Raw genomic sequence first — 22,874 nt, 5'->3', positions numbered from 1 at the left:
GAATGAATTGGCACTCCCTTCCCTCCCAGCCACCTTGAGGTGAGGAGCAGGAAGGCTGAGGTTGGGGCTTGCAGCTGCAGAGTTAGATGTACTGGGCCTTGTTTTGATGGCTTGTCTTCAAATGGGCCTTCCGAATGCCTGATCCTCAGTGAAAAATAGGCACCAGAGTAGGGGGAAAACGACTCTGTTTAGTATGCTAACTGTATAGAACAGGGGTGGGCAAACTTTTTGACTCGAGGGCCACAATGGGTTCTTAAACTGGACCGGAGGGCCGGAACAAACGCATGGATGGAGTGTTTGTGTGAACTAGTGTCTGGGTCCTCTGTGATATAATCGGGAATTCCCTGAGTTACCACTGAAGCATTAGATGTTGTAGAGAAGGCAAAAGTCAGATCTGGTCCCTGCAAAGAGGGTCACAGGGCCAAACGTGTCACGAATCAGGAGAAGGAAAGTATGGATGAAATTAGGAGACACAGAATATAGCACAGGTGGAGAGTAATGTTCCATAGGATGGCTTTTACATGGAATGCACAGGTTGAGCCGCCGTGGCTCAGTTGGTTGGCCATCGTTCTGTGCACTGAAAGGTTGCCGGTTAGACTTCTGGTCAGGGCACACGCCGGAGTTGCTCAATCCCCAGTAGCAGGGTGTTCAGGAGGCAGCTGATTGATGTTTCTCTCTCACATTGATGTGTCTCTTTCTCTCCCTTCCTCTCTCCCTTAAAAATCTTTAAGAGGAAAAAAATTTTTTTTAATGGAACGCACATCACTGGTTTTGATGTGATGGTTTATATATCAGATAGTCTTCATTATTCATGGAAAATGCCTCATGCAGCAGGATCTAAGTACAAATGACCACCGCACTGTGCTTGCTCTCTACCCTCAGATGAGTAGGCAGTGGGGAGGGAAGCTGGCATTTATGAACCAATTGTCACTGTCCCTTCCCTCCCAGCCACCTTGAGGTGAGGAGCAGGAAGGCTGAAGTTGGGGCTTGCAGCTGCAGAGTTAGATGTACTGGGCCTTGTTTTGATGGCTTGTCTTCAAATGGGCCTTCTGAATGCCTGATCCTCAATGAAAAATAGGCACCAGAGTGGAGCGAAAATGACTGTTTAGTATGCCAACTGTACGGATCCGGCCCATGGGCCGTAGTTTGCCCACGGCTGGTATAGAAGCAACATTTACTGACAATAAGTCGACTTAGACTGGAATCTGCGGTGAAAGGCAAGTTACACAATTTGTGTGATCTGCCCCACTCAACATAAGGGGAATGAGCTCTAATTTTCTAAAGTTTTAAACATTTCTAATAAGTTTTACCAGTTTTCTGAACCAATGGAAATGCTCTCTGGTCCTCGGACTCTCAGGGGAAAGATAACCTTGGTGAAGCAGTCCTCTGGGTTAAGCTGGCTGCTTCGGGAAACCTTGAATTCTGGGGTAACAAGAGGTGACAATGACAACTTCCACGTGCTGGAATTTCTGTGCAAATGGCATATGTCCTCATTGTTGTCATTCCATCACCCACATAGAGACTGCACTCTGAGCAGGTAATACCGGGACTTCTGAATAGTGCTGAGGATCCAGTCGCCTCACCTGAGATGCCAGGGCCCTTGGAATGCAGCATAAGGGAGCCTTAGGGTGTGTATGAGGAGGTCTGCCTACAAGTAATGCTGGGTTAACTATTTGGCAAGTGAACATGGGCAAGTTACTTGACCTTTCTGCCTCAGTCTTCTCACTTATAAAATAATATCTCTTGCCTCACAGGTTTCTTGAGAGGATTAAATGAGGTAATGTGGTGAAAATTCTCGGCACAGTCCCTTGGCTGAGAGTAAGCACATGTTGGTTAATATTGCTATTGTTGTCATCATCATCGAGATTTACGTATATTTGACCCAGCATGTGGAAATCCAGTGTAATACTTAGGGCCTTCCCTCGTTTTTTTCTCTTCAAACATACTGCCTCCCAGGAAGGCCAGGGGCTCTAATTTCAGGTTTTGATTCAATGCCTTTCTGGCAACATGCAGAGTTGGTGTGTTGGCCTATTTACTGATTCTAGGACTAAGAACAAAGGTCAAGGAGGACAGAAATCAGTGGGGTGAGTGGTTCTGTACCTGTCAGTGCCGGGAGGACTGGATAATCTACACACCCTTGGCAGACCAGGGGCCTGGGATTAAGAGTCAGAAAGCTGAGTTCACATTCCTGCGTTGCCCCTTAACTGGAGCAGCACTGGGCAGTTACCGTTCTCTCCATTTTGCATCAAGTGCTCTGCAAAGGCAGCTTTGAGCCCCCAGCCCCATGACCCTTCCAAACATTCCCTCCCATCTGGAACTTTAGATATCTTCGGTGTTTTCAGCTGTCTGACCTTGTGGAACATATTGAGACTCAGTCTCCCCACCTATAGAATGGGAATCATAACACTGCCGTGTGTACTTGACAAGGCTGAAAACTCATGAGATCCAGCAGCCCAGAGGACTCACTGGCTTGAATGCACCTGCTGAATGTGGTTACGTCGCCCTCTTCTGCCCAGTGGCGGTACTGCCACAACCCTTGTGAATTTCAAGGATTATTATTCAGAAACATAATTAATCTGGACAGGCATGGAGTGGATGATCCCTGACTAACTGATTAGCACAGTCTAGTGAGGGGATGATTAATATTCCTTGGTCATTAGTTTGAGCACGATTAGAGTCACAGGTAGAGTCACATTCTAAGACTTCCTTCAGGAAAAATGATTTCTAAAAGCCAATCAAATATTTAAACAAATCTACATAAATTATGAAAGATAGAACTGTATGCCTGCCAGCTCTCCAATGTAAAAAATAACTCCTTTCACAGCTTCTCTTTGTCCCCAACCAGCGGATCTGCCTTGGGCAAAATGGGGAAGTTTTCAAAATTGGTCTTCTACCTCCAGGAGAATAAGTCCCCAAGTACTCACACAGGGCCCCTCCTGGAGTGGCATGACCCTACAAGGGGTGCTTGTGCACAGGCCTTTGTAATGCAGCCCTGAGTGGAATGTCTCCACTGGTGGGGATCTCGGGCCTGTAGAGAAGACGTTTTGGTTTGCCCCTTTACAACTCCTCACGTTACATGGTGGGCAGGTACCCCTATGGGCTGTGAGCACTTGTTCCATTACCATATTCCAAATGCCAGGAAAATGCAGAGAGCAAGAGTTGCCCACTGTGAGAAGGGGCATGGGTGCTGGTTGTCAGAAAATTCATGTTGACTCCCAGGACTTTCCTTTGGGAGACGGGTAAATGGAGATGTCACCAGGAGAGGGAGGATCCTGGAAGAAGAACAGGTGCAGGGAAAGACATCTGAGAGTGCCTTGTGCACCAGGCAGCTCTCCTTAGATTTGTAATTCCACATTTAACTGTGTGACTATTTAATGGTTTTCTCCCCGATGTGGATGAGGACTTAGAGTCCAACAATGCAATTTTATTGGCTAGCACATTGTCTGACAGTTAATATAATGTCCAATAAACATTAATTTGATTAGTGAATGAACTGCATTGGAGGTAGATAGACCCAAATTTCACAATATCTATATATATATAAACGGCTAATATGCTAAGTGTCCCTACTACCGCCTGACTGGTCACGATGATATGCACTGACCACCAGGGGACAGATGCTCAACGCAGGAGCTGCCATGATGTGTACTGGCCAGCACCATGCATTTGGCACAGACAAACCAACACTCAGCTTCCCCCAAGTGGGAAACAGGTCCCACCACCACCCCAGAGCGACACCCCACCAAATTGCAGCCAATGCTGCCAAGACCCCATGGCACAAAATGTGGCCCCAGCCCAGAAACGGTCACTGTGGCTCCAGGTGCAGTTTCTTCAGCCCAGGAACATGACTTGCTTTATAGCCACGTGGAAACATTTTACACTTTAACCAAATGTCTGTGAAGCGTTTTCATGTGCCTCATCTCATTTGATCCTCACAGAAGTCCTGAAGTAGGTAGACAGGAGACTCTGTGGAATCCTATTTTTTTTTCTTCATTAGCCAGAAAACAGAGATTTAGAAAGCTTAGAAACTTCACCTGACTGAAAAGAAGTAAGAAATGGTGGACCTTGAAAATGACTTCAGGTTTTCTCACTGTGCAGAATATAGTCAAACACTGCTGCAGTTAAATATTTTACCCTTTGTTCTCCCTGCATGATCTACAATAATAATCTGCTTCGTGTTGATATTTACTGCTGTGTTGCTGACAATTACCTGAAAGAGAAGTTGGGGTGCTTCACTGGGCTGGAAAAGTTTAGCTAAATCAGAAAGCAGGTCTAATTAAGCAAGTTTATTCTATATCTATAAAAGGCTAAGTTGACTCATACATGCACGATACATATAAAACTCTCGCTGGCACCAATCGCATGTGTTTGTTTCCATCTGTCATTGTTGATTGTGAATTTGGTTGACACTTCTATTATAGAGAAAGGGCGAATAGCAATATTAAAACATTTCTTCTAATTGATTTCCTTTTAATGTGCACAAATTCATGCACTGGGCCACTAGTATTATATAAATGCCAATTGAGCACCTGAAAGGGCCAGGCTCTGCACTAGATTCTTTCGTTTCTGCCTAGCTAGAAGCCCGTGAGGTTACAAATTATCATCATTCGGTGAACACAGAGCTAACAGGGCCCACTCGTGACCAGCAAGTAACTGGGAAAGCTCCGCACAGAATCCCCAGCTTCTTTATGATTAAGGCTCTCTCCATATGCCACTGCTGCCCCGACATCAACACCATGACACTGGTCTTGCCCCACAAACATATTAAATAAACATACTGGATTCACACAGCCTGTCATGTGAATCAGATGGATGTAGGCGCAGGTCCCATCACCACTTACTAGTTCCATGTCACCTTGAGGATGTCACCTCCTCTCCATGTTCATCAGTCTCCTTATTTTAAAAACAAGGATGACAAAACCATTCACAAAACTAAAAGACAACCCACTGAATGGGAGAATATATTCACTAATAATATATCTGATAAGGGTAGATATCCAAAATAAATAAGAAACTCATATAACTCAATAACAAAAAATAAACAATCTGATTTAAAAACAAATGGGCAGAGGACACGAATAGACAGTTCTCCAAAGAAGACATGTAGATGGCCAACAGACATATGAAAAGATGCTCAACATCACTAATCACCAGAAAAATGCAAATTAAAACCACAATGAGGTGTCATTTCACACCAGTCAGAATGGCTGTAATCAAAAAGTCAACAAATAACATGCATTAGCGAGGATGTAAAGAAAAGAGAACACTTATGCACTATTGGTGGTGTAAATTGGTGCAGCCACTATGGAAAAGTATTGAGATTCCTCAAAAAACTAAAAATAGATATACCATATGACCCAGCAATTCCATTTCCAGATTTTTATCCAAAGGAAAACAAAAGCACTAATTCAAAAAGATACATGCACCCCCATGTTCACTGCAGCGTTATTCACCAGAGCCAAGGTATGGAGGCAACCTAGGTGCCCATAGATAGATAAATGGATAAAGATATGGTACATATATGCAATGGAATATTACATAGCAATAAAAAAAGAATGAAACCTTGCCATTTGTGACAACACAGATGGATCTAGAAAGTACCATGCTAAGTGAAATAAGTCAGACAAGGACAGGCAAATACTGTATGGTTTCACTTATATGTGGAATCAACAAAACAAAACAAATGAACAAACAAAGCAAAAACAGACTCATTGAAAAAGAGAGGAAAGGGATGGTTACCAGAAAAGAGGGGGATGGCGGGATGGGTGAAAACGGTAAAGGGAAGTATAATCAACACTATTGTGATAAGCTTATACAGTGCCAGATGATCACTAGAATTAGTGGGGTGATCACATTGTAAGGCATAAAAATGTCACATCACTATATTGTACACCTCAAAATAATATACCTAATGTAATATTGTATAGGAACTATACTTAAATTAACAAATTTAAATTTTAAAGTAACAAGGATGACAAGGGTACCCATCTCATAAGAAAGTAGGAATTTTTTTTAAGTGTGATGTTTGTAAAAGTGTGTAACACACTCCTCGTCCTCATCCCTGAGGGCCCCTGGCCTTCCTCCTCTCACCATCTGATCTTTGAAGACTGTTAAGTGAAATAACTGCTATGCTTGCTCTGTAGACCGAGGGTGACTCTTCCTCTCAGTGTCTCTGAGACTGTCGAGGTTTGGCACTCCCAAGGCCTGGCATGTGGGTCTCATGTGCCCAGACTGGCCCAGCAAGCCCTGCTCGGGTACCCTCTCCTGCAGAGCAAGCATCTCCGTGAGAGCAGCGACAGCTCCGTGTCTGATTCCATTCCTCCTGCTGGAGTTTCCTGCCTGGTGACGAGGACCATGACTTCGTCCTGGATGGGACTCCTAAGGGGAACGCTCACTGGAGATCCTAAGCTCACGGGAGTCCCAAAGCCGCCGCCTTCGCCTGCAGCCTGCACCCCTCGCCTCCGAGCACGGCAGAGGCTGCGCGGGGAGCAGGCTTACCGGCACCGCTCGCCACACAGATGGAAATGTTCTGAGCAAAGTGTGTGCCAATCAAATATTTATAAATCAAACCACATCCTAAAGGCACTAGGGTAGTTGGCAGGTCCAAAGAATGCTACTTTACTGTGCAGCCCTTTCCAAAGAGCAGACTCCCTCTCTCCAGTGAAATCCGCCCGCCCCTTGTTTTCCAGGCAGCCAGACTTCCTTCCTCGGGTTTGCCTGGACCGGCACCTACCTACCGGGAAAGACACTTTGCTCGCCACCAGATCGGGCTGGAAATCAAGGTAGCTTTTCACATGACCAGCGCGGACACAGCGACCCCCTGCCAGGCAGAGAGCTCTCCCAGCGGGGTTCTCACCTTGGTCGATGTGATGCCAGAAGGCTCCCGGCCCCTCCTCCCCGTGCACCCCTTATCTGGTTACGCGGGAGGGATTTTTCTAGATAAACTTTTTTTTTTTTAATATCGCACAGTCCATGGACTGTAACAAAATTTTCCAGGCACCCCTTTCAGACCCTAAAGGGGAAGCAGATGCCTTGACACACTAAGAAAAGCCTTTTTCAGATATATATGTATTCCAAACCACTGGAATTTTTTTCCCATAAACTCCATTTTTTTTTTCTTCTTCACCGTCTTTCTCTAATGTTTTGCGGAGCCCGGCTTGTGGCTACGCTTTAATTATAAATGCCACTGACATAAAACAACCTCACAGAGCTCTGAATGAGGCTGACCTCACTTTGGGTAAACACGGCAAAGGACAGGAAGTCTCGACCCAGAATAAACCAGGCACATAATCTCTTTTGGCCTCTCGTTGGAGAGAAGTGGAAAGCGGGCTCACAGGCCACGGAGCTACAGAAGCAACACTTCCCTCAGCGCGTTTGTCTCACTAACGGCACCAGTTATGATCTCATTTTTTTTTAAATTTCTAGAACGGGGCAGGAAGGTGAGAGTGAGGGCGGCCTGGGGCTGAGACACCAGGTGCAGGGTCCCAAGAGCTCACTTCTCTAGGCGCCGACAGGCTCCTAACACCTTTTCCTTTCTGTCCTTGGAAAGTAGGAGTCACACATCTTACTGCAAATAAACTATCGCTAAGAGCTAATGGAAGGCTCTGGGGAGCAGAAGAAGGAACCAGAGAGACAGGCTTACGGTTGCTCGGAAGAAAAGGTAGAACACCTCGTTAGGGGCCGGCATCTCCACTCAAAGGCTCCTCCCCTTTCTGTAGGTTCCTCTAAGTAAAGACCCGTGAAGCGGTCCCAAGGATGCGCAGGGGACAGGGAGGGGCACGATCCACAAGGCGATCTTGCACATTGCAGTCAATTGACATTTATTTTTGACAGACAGGCCATTCCCACACCTGCACACCCTCGTGTATTTATTCCTAGCAAGGGAGCAGGACTCTGGATTCTATTGATGATACGGTCACAAATCCACCAATCAAACATCTTCCACCTTCTTACAGCACATTTTTGCAATGCTTTGTAAACTGGATTCCTTTAAGAAACTTATGTCTCACACAAGAGTACCTTTTCAAATAGTGCTTTGCATGTCTCCAGCTAAGTCAAAGTCGTCAGGTCAGCACTGGGGAACAATAAGGAGCCTAGGGACTCAGTGACGTATCATTTTTCAAAAAGTACTCGCCCCTTCAGGCTTGGGGTGCTTTAGAGCCACCCACCTTCCTGCGCACAGATAGCAAGTCCTAGCTTCCCTGATGGGATAAAGAGGAGCTGCCCCTCCTGTTCTGGTGCTAACCTGGTAGAAGGTGCTGGAAAAGGAAACTGAACAGGAAAGGTGTGGCTTCAGTGGTCCCTCACCCCTGTCCTGCCTCACCAGCCTTCCTGGGCCCTGACTGCCGGCAGAAGTCTCACCTTTATGGATTCCTATGTTTAGAACTAGATGGTCCCTGGGGTCAAGCCTGGGCTGGGTCCTGGAGCATCACAGGGGTCATCGGGAGCAAGAAATGGAAGTGTTGGCCAGCGCTCAGTGTTCGCCCATTGACTGAGAACTGGGCTTTCTATGTGAATCATCCCCTCAAAAGTACAAAGGAGAATCCTACCAACACCCACAGCCCCATCACCCAGAGTTAACCAGTGTTACCAGCTGGCTGTTCTTGCCTCAGAATTGTGTTTTTAAAGAAATGAAGAGCTAGGCCCTGGCCAGTTTGGCTCAGTGGCTAGATCTTTGGCCGAAGGACTGAAGGGTCTTGGGTTCAATTCTGGTCAAGAGCACATACCTCGGTTGTAGGCTCAATCCCTGGCCCCTATCCAAGCACGTGCGGGAGGCAACCAATCGATGTGTTTCTCTCACATTGATGTTTTTCTCTGTCTCTTCCCCTCCCTTCCACTCTTTCTAAAAAATCAATGGAAACATATCCTTGGGTGAGGATTAATAAACAAACAAACAAACAAAAATGAAGAGTTAGGATGAAAGGGAAGTTCCCTCTACTCCCCTCCCCAGTCTTATCCTTCCCAGAGCTGCTGCTTATATGAACTTGATCTGTATCTGGGGCACATTTTTCTATTTTACTCCATATATATTCATGAGCTATGCACATTGTTTTGTATTTTTCATAAAATTTTCATTAAGGATGTACTATAAATATTATTTTTTAAATATTTTTATTGATTTTAGAGAGAGAGAGGATGGGAGAGGGAGAGAGAGAAAAACATCAATTTGAGAGCAAAACATCAATTGGCTGCCTCCTGCATGCCCCCTACCAGGGATTGAGCCGCAGCAACCTGGGCATGTGCCCTAACTGGGAATTGAACTGGAAACCTTTTGATGCATGGAACAACGCCCAACCAACTGATCCACACTAGCCAGGGCTAAATATTATTTTGTAACTTGCTCTTTTCACTGTATATTATTTTCTGCTTCTCCTCGGAAGAAAATTATATCCTATATAATAAACGGGTAATATGCAAATTGTCTCCTCAAACGGGAGTTTGACCAGAGTTTGACCAGGGGGAGGGGCTGGCCCCACCCCTGATTGTTCCCCCTCCACCCTGATCAGGGGCAGGGCTGGCCAGCCGGCCAACCTCCCGCATCTCCTCCTCCTGGCCAGCCTGGCCCGATCAGCCCCGATCAGGGCCAGGCCAGCCGGGCCTCACCCATACACGAATTCATGCACCGGGACTCTAGTATATATATAAATGAGAGAATAGGGTAGAGTTTTTGTTGTAGTTGCCATACTTTTGTTTGCTTTTAGCTCAAAAACAAGTGGGGTTTTTTTTGCTATTGTGTTGTTTTATCATTCATAGGATCATCTGTACCTCTAACTGGGCATCAGCTCCTGAAGGCAGGGCCATTGTCTGGCATTGAGCTCAGTTCCCAGCACACCACAGAAGGTTAATGAATACGTGTTAACTGAATGGCTTTCCCCTTGGCTCCAAGAGGGAGGAGCTCCGGTTGGCTACAGCCAGGCTGTGTGGCCAGCTCCTCCCTCTTTCTGAGCCCCTTTCTCATGCTCTCTCCTTCCCACTCTTCCTTGGCAGCAACTGCAGGAGGATGTAGGCTTGGAAAACTGGAATGAAGTCACACTAGGGAGCTGGACACCTAGTCGGTTACACGAGCAGCTTGGGCTGGGTGTTACTCCTTCCTGCCAGCCCTACTTGCAGAAGGATATATGTTTAGGAAACTTAGCCAGAAAGAAATTCAGTGAAAATGAGCTATGAAACTTGGACATCCTGGAGAAATAATATTTACAGAGGAAACTCTTGAGACGAACTCTCACCAGTGTAACAACCCTGGTGCTGGCGCTCATGGCCGAGAACTGGCTCGTGTGCCAAGCAGCGCTGGCTCCTGCTCTGTGAGGCCTTCACACAGCCAGAAGGGGACTCCACAGACGGCAAAGTCAACTTGCTCACCCCACAGCAAGATGAATGGGAACTATTTAAGGCATAGAAACAGAAATGAACTAGGAAATCAAGAGCTTTATAAAAAGCTTCCTAGGTGATAACAATGTGTCCATGCAGGTTCATCCGTCATGACAAATGTGCCACTCTGGTGGGGAATGTTGATCGTGGTGGAGGCTATGCATTTGCGGGGCAGGGAGTATATGGGAAATCTCTGTACCTTCTGCTCAGTTTTGCTGTGAACCTAACACTGCTCTGAAAGATAAAGTCTATTTTAAGAAAACATCTTCTTTGATTACCTAAAAGGATTTGCCCCTTGGGGTTTCTGTTGTACCTATAATGCGTTTAACTAAATACCGACAAATGGGGATGCTCAATGGAAAAAAGTCCCAGGGGCTAACGTCACTCCATATGCTATGGCTACAGAAGGGATCATGGATGACCACCGCCATCTTGCACATGTCTGACCTTGAACACAAGGGAGTCCATGAGGGGAGTGAGTACAGCTTCATTTGGACAAATGTTTCCCAGACCTGAAGCTCAATGTGTCTTATGAAAGAGAGGATAAAGCAGGATACTTGGAATGCTTAGACCTGGGTCATGGTTTTACCCTGATTATAAGTATCCCACTGGATAAACCATGCTGTCACCAAGCTTAAGTCTTCTCACCTGTAGGACAGAGCCAGTGCCACCTTCCTCCAGGGGATGCTGTGAGGAGCGATGACGTCACCTAAGCACGGTGAAAACAATAGTCAGTCCTGGGCACTTTCCATGCATTGGATCATTTCATCCTCACAACTCCATGAAGCAGGTGCTATCATTATAGATAAGGAAACAGAGGTAAATACCTTGCCCCATGATCACACAGCTAACACACAGCCGAGCCAGAATTTAAATCCATGCAGTTTGACTATGGAGCCTACACTCTAATTTGACACTATCTATACCAAGATAGAAACTAGGATGCTCGCTGCCTGGGACCTTGTAGCTGTAATAAATGGTTATCCCCCTCCATTGGTCTCTCTTAAACATACAGGATTATGTTGAGAAATTGATAGCAAGCTCTCTGAAAACCATAAATGAAAACTCGGAGAATTTATTTAAATGCTTTATTGAGATTAAACTCACATACCATATAATTCACCCATTTAACGTGAACAATTCAGTTGTTTTTCTGACATTCAGAGTATTCAACCATCTCCACAATCAATTTGAGAACATTTTTGTCACTTCAGAAAGAAGCCCTTTACCTCCTAACCATAATTCTCCCTTCTCTCTCCCTACTACCCTCCCCAGTCCCTGGCTACCACTATTTACTTCCTGTCTCTATGGGTTTGCCTATTCTGGACATTTCATTTACATGGAATCACAAAACCTGTGGTCCTTTGTGATTGGCTTCTTTCACTTAGCATGTTTTCAAGGTTCATCCACGTTGTGGCATGCATCAGTACTTTGTTCCTTTTTATTGCCAATAATATCCTATTGTATACAGTATTGCTATCAACCATATTTACTTGCTTCATAGACTGTTAGAGCTAGGAAAACTGTAGAGACTGAATCCATATACCTCTCATTTTACTGGTGAGGAGACTGTGGCCTAGAGGTTAAATAGCTTGGCCAAGGTCACACGGAGGTTGGGTGGTAGAAGCCTTGAGCCTCACAACTCTCAACTTGGTCCCATCTTACTTCACTCTACAAGGCGTTGTTTGAAACATAATTCAAAGCTCACAGCTTATTGGTGATGGACCAGCAGAGTCATCTCTGCAAATATTAGCAAAACATTATTCATTCAACAAATATATACTGGCTGTCCCCAGAGGGCAGGGCACTGCGTGAGGTGCTGGAGACCTCATTGGGAACAGGACAGACAAGATCCCTGCCCTTTCTCCCAGACAAGATTTCTGCACATTCTCCTGGGGAGGCAGAAATAAATGAGTAACCCTCTAAGCGATTTTTAAAAAAAATTGTACTTTGTATAAAGTATCATGGAAAAACAAACAAACAAGGGGCAGAAAAAGATGATGATGTGGGGACCAAGGTGGCAGTGGCAGTGGCAGTGGCAGGAATGGTGAGGTGGGGAATGGGAAGGGTATCATAGCGTGTCATAGGCTATTTGGGTGGGAAAGCCCTCTCTGAGGAGAGGGGGTTAGGCTGAGGCCTGGAAGAGGAGAAGGACCAACTTTATGAGTATCAGGGCGAAGAAGGTGCCAGACATAGGGTAGAGCACGCGCAGAGATCCTGACGTGGCACAGAGCTGGGTGTGTTGAAGGAGCTGATGGATGAAGCGAGTGGTGTGATTTGAAGCTAGAACAGGGAGGGCCCAGGTCACAATGGAGACCCTTTGGCCTGTTCTCTCAGAGCAACTGAAGTTAGGAGGACCTGAGGGAAAGAAGGTCCGTGGCTTCCATTTTCCTTCCTATGATCAGATAAACTACATTTACCTGAGTCTCTGTAGCAAGGACTTTCAAGGACAAGGAAATTGCATCTTCGGTAGGGTAATGTAACTGTGTGTCTCCCCTTGAAGTGAAAACAGGGAAATGAGAAAATACAGGCATATTAATAGGGAAGTGGTTTGATGATCATAGTATAGCCACATAATGGGACACAATCCAACTGGTAAAAAAGAGTGAGGTTAAATCCTTCAGTAATGAAATGGAAAGATTTCCAATTAGTTGTTAAGCCGAAAATCAACCAACCAACCAACCAAACAAAAACCCAACCTGCAGAACTGTGCGTCTAGTATCTTACCACTTGTGTAAAAAAGAAAAAAAAGCAGGAGGCAAAACATGTATTTGCTCATATATGCACCAAATTTGAGTAGAAGGATTCACCTAAAACATACCTCAGAGGGGTTTCCTTGTTGTCTTTGTCTCCCCAGGAGGAGGTTCTGGGAGGAAGGACAAGGGTCTCATCTGTCCTGTTTACTGCTGTATCCCCATTGGGAGGCTAGGACGGAGTGGGGGAGACTTTTCACTGTCTCCTCTTATATTGTTTCCAGATTTGAAACATGGGAATGTAGTTCTTATTCAAAGAAATTAAATAAAAAGGGAAAATAAAAAGTCATGAGGGGTCTACATGGGCCAACCAAAGCCCTGTGTTCTTTCCAGCTTCCCCTGCCCCTCGGCCTCTGACAAAGCTGAGCCTCAGAGAGGCCAACTCATCCTCTGGTGCAACCACTGAGTGCTCACTGGTCCCTGGTCTAGACTCCACTCCTAGTCATAGCGATGGTGTTGATGACCAAAGAATTGTCCAGAAGAGTCCAAAATTGATTCTGATTCCCAAGTGTGAACCATCACAGCCACCATGGACAACTGAATAATTATCAGATGACACTGGACTCCATTTAGGTACCCAGCAGTGGGCAGTTGGTGTAAATGGGGAGAGAGTAACTCAGGGTAATTCCCATCCCTGCCCTCAACCTCGAGGTTTCTCAACCTTGGCACTAGTGACTTTTTGGGCTGAATAATTCCTTATTGCGAAGGGCTTCCCTGTGCATTGTGGGATGCTGCTAAACTTCTGCCTTCGGGATGCTAATAGTACCATCCCACTCCAGGTGGGACAACCAAAAAGGTCTCCACACATGGCCAAATGTCCCCTAACTACCAAAATCGCCCCCGGGTAAGAACCACTGTTTTGTATCCCTGCAATTCCAGGTAAGTGGGTCATTCTCCCAATGAGAAGCCAGGGTTTCCCTCTGCCTCTACCCAGCGGGGTTGCCTCAGAGGATGGGGGGTTAACTCAACCTGTCCACATGAAGCTCCTATTCCTAGAAGGCCCAGGCTGTAAAAAGACACCTCAAAGCAGGCTGACAACTGAGGTGGAACACACTCAGGCTGCCCAGTGGCCCACTCTACAGCACCCCCATCGCTGGGGCCAGGAGCCCAGGGAAGTGAATGCAGCTTCCTCCCGTGGCTCTCTCCCTCCAGGTGACAAAGACAGAGCAAGGAACGAGGCTCCGTGAAAAGTGCACCCCAGATGATTTTGTAACAAACGGGGACGGGTGGGCGCCCCTGCTTCATCTCTCCTTCTCTCAAGAACATGATTCCCAGTGGACCGCTTTCTTTGGAGGGCAAAGAAAAAGGAACTGTATTTCTATGTTTTGATTAATCTGAGGCTCATCCTTGAGGCTCTGAAATGAATGAGCAGAATTTTCCGTGGCTAACTGTCCTGGCCGCCAGGCCCTATTGGCAAAGGCCTGGTGTTTATTTACTTTTGCTTGTGTTATTTTTATTCCAGTTCAGCTGCAGCTCAGTGCGGAAAGCGTGGGGGAGGTGTATATAAAGAGCACCGAGAGTGGCCAGTACTTAGCCATGGACTCCGACGGGCTTTTGTACGGCTCAGTAAGTATGAGGCTGACAAGCTTCCAGACTCGGCCAAGGTTTGAGGTTTCCAGAAATCTTGTTATGTTGAGTGATACACACTATAAAGCAACAATTAGTCTCTGTTTGTTATTTTTTTTCCAGTAGGATTCTCGCCCTCTACCCTGCCTTATTTTAGGCACAAACATAAAAGAGTTTCTTGCGGTATTCTCTCAAAATACTCAAACGTATTATCACATAGAGGAGACATTGATTGAAATTTTGGTAAGTCATCCATCACTCATCTCAGAATACCTAGTTCCACTTCACTCATGCATTCCAAAAATCTTTCTTGAGTCCCCACTACATGTTATAGGCGTGTCCCCTGTGCTTTTTATAAGAACCACAGAGCCCAGATCCTAGTAGTGAACATGTCACACACAACACTTTGAAAGGGTCTCCTAAGTAAAACATTTAATAGTCCAATTGTACAAACATTTATCAAATGCCTCCTGTGTCTAAGTACAGTTAGGTACCGGCAGGGATGTGAAGGTGAATGAACCACATCCCTGCCCTCGAGAGGCACGAAGAATTTATTCAGTAGCTAACATCCTCTGCATCGCCTTCTCCATCCCTCTTCTGGTTAGTGCTTTATATAGGTTTGACTCTGTTAATGGTGATCTTTGTGAGAAAAGAACAGAAACAGAGGAAATCTGATTTTTCCCTTACTGGTATCTCTGGTAAAAGATTTGATGAGAGCCCTAACCGGTTTGGCTCAGTGGATAGAGCCCAGGTTTGATTCCGGTCACGGGCATGTACCTTGGTTGCGGGCACATCCCCAGTAGGAGGTGTGCAGGAGGCAGCTGGTCGATGTTTCTCTCTCATTGATGTTTCTAACTCTCTATCCCTCTCCCTTCCTCTCTGTAAAAAATCAATAAAACATATTTTTAAAAAAAAAGATTTGATGAGAAAGAGAGCTGAAGCCAATGGCCCCAGGTCTTGAAATTATTTCTGGATTTCAGTGACCCTTTCTCTGTATCCTAACAACTGATAATTAAGGCTTGGCTGTCACTCATAGCCCAAGCCAAACTCCTTTCTTCCTTTTTATTAAGATGCATGTCTACAGGATGGCAGCCAGGAGGGGGGCGTTTAGTCTGGGGCTCCCTTTAACTTATATTGAATTGTCAAGAGGCAGTGGGCACGGGAAACCCTCTCTTGAAGCCATCATCAGCCAGAATTTGGGATGTGAATGCAGTTCAGCTTTCTTCATGCTCCCCTAGAGGTCAGGAGATGGGATCATCAGTTACAGGTAGCCTCTACTAAGCTGTTTACTGAAATACAGATCAAGTGGGACAGCTTTAAAGGGTTTGGAGCCAGGCAGTGGCTGCTACATAGGGAGTAGGTGGTGTGTTTTTTAAGATAGTTCTTCCAATTGGTAATAAAATCAATTGACCAATCAGTCATTCACTTGCAGGCTCATAATTGAATCTCACGCCTCTGCCACTTTGGCAAGTTACTCCCCTTTTGAGCCTTGTCTAAGATGAGGACAGTAATGGACAGTACCTTCCCGCATATAGGGCTGAGAGGCCGCAGGGAGACAATGAACAGACCCGCCCACCAGCGTGACTGGCTCACAGGAGACGCTCCATCAATAGTGGCTATGAAACATTCAGTTTATACATCCCTTGCCCTCATTATTTCATAGGTTATATGTTAGTTTTATGGCTTTTTTCTCCTTTAAATCAGTTTTGATGTTTATAACTTTCTGTTACTCATATAAAAATATTGGGGGAGACTCCTCAAATCTGATTTTCTCTAGGCTCCAAACCCCCCCCCCCCCCATCATCCTGGCCGTCACTGTAATTCACCTAAAATATTCAGACGGTGATCTTAATATATGAGGCATCAACATTTTTATATTTCCCATTGATAAGGACAAGTTCTAACATATCTCAGAGCTCTGCCTTGTACTCTTAACCAATTTTTGGCATCAGTCCATCCTGATCCAAATTTATGTGTGTGTGGAAAGGACATATATATTTTAAAAAATAACTTCAAAAAGGCTATATCCCAAAACATTCCTTCACTTATCTCTGGAGGTGGTAAAAAGCTAACTTTATAATATGTGAATGCCTTCCTGTGTTTTCCAAATTTTCTCCAGTGGGTATATGTCACCTATGTAACTGGGAGAAAAGCGTGCTAAATATAAAAAAGAAAATAATGAAAACAATGGCCATGAATCAGCTGTCACTCCCCAGGCCCTCGGCATTGCTCCAGATGCATAACGAGCGCTGACAAATCCTGCTGGGAGGCCAGAGGCAGCACCTCCGATTTGGCCTGCTGACTCAGCCTCTGACTCAGCCGTTCTCTGTGTGTCTACTGCTGTGGTGGAATAGAGACATCAGGTGGGGGGTGTGGCCGTCCTCTACTTTGTCACAGAACAGGGGCCTGATGCCCACTGAGGGGTGTCATGGGGTGAGCCCTCCCTACGGGGGAGTGGGCAACCCACACAGGTCCCAAACTGCCAACCTCCTCCCACCCCTGACAATGTGCATCAAACACCAACGTCTGGTTAAGTTCCTTTCGAGGCATCAGAGTCACCCAATTAACTATTACGTCTATGTCCCACCTTGTTCTAAAATGCTCCAGTGTCTCTCCCCGTTGTCACTGCTCTAGACTGCAGATGAATAAGCAGCTGCGTGCTTCCTGCTACGGAGTACCTTGCTAATCACGGATAACTTTCCCAAGGCCTCTACCTGATCTCAGGAGTCCAATTCAACGCACCACCTCGTTGGCGAGCACCTATTACTTGCCAGGTTCTAAGTCTGGCTGTAGACAGAGGGCTGACAAGGTCCCATCTCTTCCCTCAGGGGGGCTTGCAGTCTAATAGGCAAATGTGCCCACAAACAGAGAACACTGCACAACGGAAAGGGGCTCCCCAACCACTGTGGGTGAGGAGATAATAGAGACCATGCGACTCGGAATTGGAGCCAAGTCAATATACAGCATAAGTGTTTTAGCTCACCTAACTGGTTTCTGTCCAAATATAATAAATGTTTTCTACAATCCTGACAAATAGGAAGTTCAAATAACTGGGGTTCCTCCCACTCTCTAACAGATGCATTCCAAGTGAAAAAATAATTATTGATAATAACTGCCCTATTGAATATGTTGGAACTCTTTTCCACCTTAATAAATTTACAACTGAATTGGATTCCACTGTATGTATGTGCCACTACCTACTTAACCAATCACCTTTCTATGCATATTTAAGTTGCTTCCAATTTGTTACCATTATATCCAATGAACACCCTTGAAAATATAGTTTTACACTTTCTAACTCTCTCCTAACTGTTCCTAGGAGTGAAATTGCTGGGTCAAAGGTCGTGCATATTGAAACCTTTGATACACATTGCCAAACTACCCTCGGGAAGTCTCCACCAACACGTCTCACCAACAGCGCAGGAGAGTGCGTGTTTCCTACACTCTCACCAACACTCAGACGTGTCTTTTTTCTCCTTGCAGATATCATTGCCAACATGTTAAATCAGTTTTTAAATTTGCATTTTCTTGCTAGTGAGATTGAATGTTTTCATAGGCTTATTGCCAGTTTTTGAAACAGCAGACATAGTGTGCCATTTTGATAGCATCCTAAGTCTATATCCATCTGGTCTTATCTACTCTCTGTGCGTACGTACATAACGATGCAAGGAAGGATGCTTATCACCTGTTAACCGTTGTCTATATCTGGGTGGGTGGGCTTTGGGCGGTTTTTTTTTCTTTTCTTCTTTCTTTAAGTAAAAAAACATTTTTTTAATCTTCATTGCTGAAAGTATTACATATGTCCCCCTTTTCCCCCCATTGACCTCTCCCACCCTGTCCCCACCCCCCATGCCAGGCCTTCACCACCCCATTGTCTGTGTCCATGGGTTATGCATATACACATATGAGTTCATTGGTTGATCTCTTCCCCCCGGCCCCGACACCCTCCCCTTAAGTAAAATTTTAAGTTTTAAAAGTGAAATTCTTTTTATAAATATTAGAAGATAAAGCTACTTCCATTTTTTTTTTTAAAAAGCGTTAAGTTTCAAGATATGTTTTGGGCTTAGGGCACATTTTGTGCAAGCACTGATGGTCTTAACAACGCTAAGGTACTATCCTGCTATTGTTAATGAAAATCACCAGGATGAAAAATTATATTAGTAGTTTTTCATTTATTTGTTAAGTCCAAACTTAACAACCCTCACTGCATCACTGTCTGCTTTCACCTGTTTTGGACGTTTTTCATGGCCATGCCTATCTAGGTGCCAGGCCTCTACAGAGACAGAAGCCCAGCCCCCTCCCCCCTTGGGGTGCCTACAGTCATTCAGGATTTCCCCAGGGGCAGACTATAGGGTCCTGAGGACAACAAATGTAAGGGGACCTTACAATAATAGCAGGTGTACATTGAAGGCTCATTATGTGCTGGGTCCTGTTTTAAGTCCTCATTACCATCCCCGGAGATAGGGAGATAGGCTCCATTATTATCTCAATGTTACTGAAGAAGAAACTGAGGCACAGAAAGCCTGGGTAATTTGCCCCAGGTCACACAGCTTGAAGCCGAGGAACCCTGCCTAAAACCACTCACTCACAGCCCTCCTCTCTTTCGGTTGTATCTTTGTAGCAAACACCCAATGAGGAATGTTTGTTCCTGGAAAGGCTGGAGGAGAACCACTACAACACCTACACGTCCAAGAAGCACGCAGAAAAGAATTGGTTCGTTGGGCTCAAGAAGAACGGAAGCTGCAAGCGTGGTCCTCGGACGCATTATGGCCAGAAAGCAATCTTGTTTCTCCCCCTGCCAGTCTCCTCCGATTAAAGAGGTCTGTTCTGGGTGCTGACCACTCCAGAGGAGCCTGAAGGGGTCCTCGTCGGCTGACCCCAGATTGTTCCCTTGACCATTGGCTGCGCTAACCCCGGGCCCACAGAGCCTGACTTTGTAAGCAACGCGCTTCTAAAATGCCCAGTTTGTTTTCTTGCAGAGCCCTTTACCCCGACACAGTTTGGAACAGAGGGGACCAAATTGCTTCTAGGGGCCAATCGGCTGGCCAGTCTGGGTCTGGTTTGGAGGTCCAGTTGCCTCTGGGCACCTGCTGCAGGCTGAGCCTCTCAAGGCAAAGGTGGGGCCAAAAGAAGTGTGTTCAGGGGGCTGCCGAGTGGGTCTTTCAGTAACTGCGTCCGGTTCCCTCCACCGAGTAAAGTTCCCCCAAACAGCGGGCAGGACACCCTTTGTCTTTTCGATCCCCCACGATTATTAGAGAGAAGCTGATGGCTAGGTTAGAGGGAGGCTGCGTCCCCTGAGTAGAAACAGGGATGAAGAAGTCCTTTCATGAGAACGGAAGGGATTACACTGGCAAGGGGAGACTGCATGCTGGTGGCGGCTGAGAAGGAAGGGATCTCAGTGCGGAATCAACGGAGGATGGGAGGCTCAGGCACGGGAAAGCAGATGAACGCAGCGCCTTGGAAGTCCTTACGGTGCCCTGACTTTCCGAAGGTTATCAGGCAACAGGGAGTCGCTGGGTGATGTCAGGTGGCCAGCATGAGAAGTGGGTTCTTGATTCAAGGGCATCGGATGCTGGTAAATTCATTTGGGTCCTGGGCGTGGGTGTGGGAGTGATGAGAAAGAAAGGAAAACGGAGCCGAGGGCTGGTTGTCCTCTGAAGAGGATGATTCTAGAAGCGAGGAAGAAAGAGAAAGGGACGTGTGCTTGGCCACCCGCAGGCAGAGGCTTTGGGGTCCCAGGGCAGTGCTCACGCACCGTATGGGGGAGCTTGTTTGAATGTAGATTCTGGTTCAATGGGACTGGGTGCGGTTTTGGCATTTCTAACAAGCTCCCCGTGTGTCGATGCTGCTGCGGACTCCCAGCATTCGTTCAGTTGTGGTCCTGAAAGGATGTCAGTCAAATGAAGGTGGCTCAACCTTCCCACCCCCACCCCCTCTCCTCATGCTTAACAACACTGTAGCATTCAGGCACATCGGCCCAGTTATGCCTGTGTGAAGGAGCATGTATTTAAGGCGCTTTGGCCCATTGCCTATAAAATGCCCATTTAGAAGATAAACAAAAGCATACTTCAAAAATGTTAAACCCTCACCAACAGCTTTTCCCAAGAGACCATTTGTGTTACGATTACTTGTATAAATATGCTTCCTGCTTAACGTAAACCTGACCCAAGTGGCTAGCAAATTAGAAACACCATTCATCTTTGACATATGATACCGTTGCCCTGTAAATGCCTTTAATAAGCCATTTAAATTTACTATGAGACTGTATGTTTTAATCACATTTAAAAATATATAGCGCAAAGGCAGTTAAACTGATTAGCATCCAGCCACTGAGAATGACAATAATAGGATACGATGTATAAGCTACTCAATTATCCACCACTTATACTCCATTTACCTGTAAAATGAGATTTTCCTTTATTTCCCACTGTGCTGTTAGACATTTTTCTTTGAAAATGAGGATTTCTTACGCAATGATGTGACAATTGTGGATGAAAACCGATGAGAGTGTTACCTCATGTTTTATAAGGAGTGGAAGTGATTATTAATTGAAAAACAATTCCGTCATATGGAGAATGGAAGGAAAATGACAATTTGTGAAGGTTCGAAGCAATAGTGGAATTGAGAACTGAACCGGGTTAAAACAATGGTGAATAATACCATCCTGCATTTGTTTGTACAGCAAAACCATCGCATAACTTTTTTTTGTTTGTTTTTGTAACTTGGATAAGACGATTCCATTTCATATTAGTAAATCTTTGCAGGCAAGTTGGGGATAGTACAGTGTGGCTTAACATCTATTTACTATAAAGATTTGGCCAGAAAAAGGTGCCCAGAGAGGAAATCCAAGATATTTATAACGGTCCATAATTTTTAGTATGTGAATCAAATTCAAGTATAACGTTGGCCAAGAAAATGTAAATACTGTTGCTAACAGGTGAGGCAGATGTCTGTCGTTCCAGAGACCCAACGCATTGTAGAAGAGACACTACTGTGACCTCGACCCCCACAGGCCAGTCATCACTCGTGTATTCGTTCAATGAATACTTATTAAGGGCCACTGTGTGCCCGGCACTGTACAGAGTACTGAGGCCTCAAAGAACCTTGTCTGCCTGGTTTGCTGCTGTATTCTCTCCAGGGCATTAGATGTATGATGAAAGATGCTGTGGATTCATTTCATCCATCAAGTGAAAACAGACTTTTGTAGGTTCCTGCTGAATAAACAGTCCCAGAAACCCAGGTTTGGGAAGAATTAGCAACCCCCAGCATGAGATAAGCCCCTATCAAAGTGTCAGGGGACATGGCAAGGTAAACCTAACATTTGCACCTGTAGAACCATGTCAGGCAAAGAGCCTGTCAGATCTGGTAGGAAGCGAGTGGTTAGAAGTTCCTCACTCCGTCTGAACACGCTCTCGTTCCTTAAACATGGAGCATCCCTGCTGCTCTCTCTCTTCCTGGAGTCAGTCGTGTGGCCACTGCCTGTCACGTGCCTCTCGTGTGGGTTCACCTTCAGGCCAACTCTTATGAGTTGCCTGCCATTCTGTACAAAGCATCAGGAGTGTGTGTGCTTTGGGTTGTTTTCAATGTGCTGGTGGAGGTAGAGGTGGTGGTGATCTGTTTCCTTGGAAGGGATGATAGCCAAGCCTCCTATGGCCAACAGTGTGCACTTACAAACACTGATCAGAGCATCTTGTATTACTGAAGACCAGGTACTTGCTCTGCATCGGAGGCGATGGAGCCCAAGACCTCAGCCTTGTAGAACAAGATGCTGAGACCAACCATGCTCCTGGGCTGCAAAGCAGACCTCTGATGAAGATGCCTGTCATTTTACATCACTGTCTCTCTTTTTTTTGCACCTTATAAGTATTAATAAACGTTCTAGTACGTAATAACGTCTCTGAGTTTCTCTGCATCACGGTGTCTCAATTCCCTGTGGAAGGACTTCCCTGGCGTCCCTGAGGTGTGGCTGCTCTTTCCTAAGGCTGATAGGAAAAGGTAAGGCAGCAACATTTTTCATTTTGTTTGGAAACCTAAGGCAATATTGGTGCTTCCCTAGGGACCCACTAGAGAAATATATTCAGGAAATTTGCCCCCTGAAGAGCCAAGCACCATAAGTAAGTCATTTGACACTTTAGCTTCATAGTATAAATCATGCAAAATTATGCTCCTACCTATTGTAGAGTTGAC

At 45.6% G+C, this 22,874-nt stretch overlaps 1 protein-coding gene across 6 annotated transcripts in view; it reads left to right on the top strand.

Moving 5' to 3' along the window:
- The window catches only part of FGF1 (fibroblast growth factor 1 (acidic)), a 106,301-nt gene extending 83,725 nt beyond the window's left edge, over nt 1-22,576 (top strand). For 5 of the 6 annotated variants that reach the window (XM_005881100.2, XM_005881101.2, XM_005881094.2 and 2 more), the window contains 2 exons: nt 14,584-14,687; nt 19,309-22,576. In XM_005881100.2, the coding sequence (XP_005881162.1) occupies nt 14,584-14,687; nt 19,309-19,503 (299 nt within the window). In that variant the 3' untranslated portion in view covers nt 19,504-22,576. The remainder of the gene's footprint in view (nt 1-14,583; nt 14,688-19,308) is intronic. The other variant, XM_014529112.1, reaches the window with a different exon arrangement.
- Nucleotides 22,577-22,874: the final 298 nt, after the last annotated feature.

This window comes from Myotis brandtii, unplaced genomic scaffold, assembly GCF_000412655.1.
Source record: "Myotis brandtii unplaced genomic scaffold, ASM41265v1 scaffold668, whole genome shotgun sequence".
NCBI lineage: Eukaryota > Metazoa > Chordata > Mammalia > Chiroptera > Vespertilionidae > Myotis > Myotis brandtii.
This window is presented reverse-complemented; position numbering and strand designations above follow the sequence as displayed.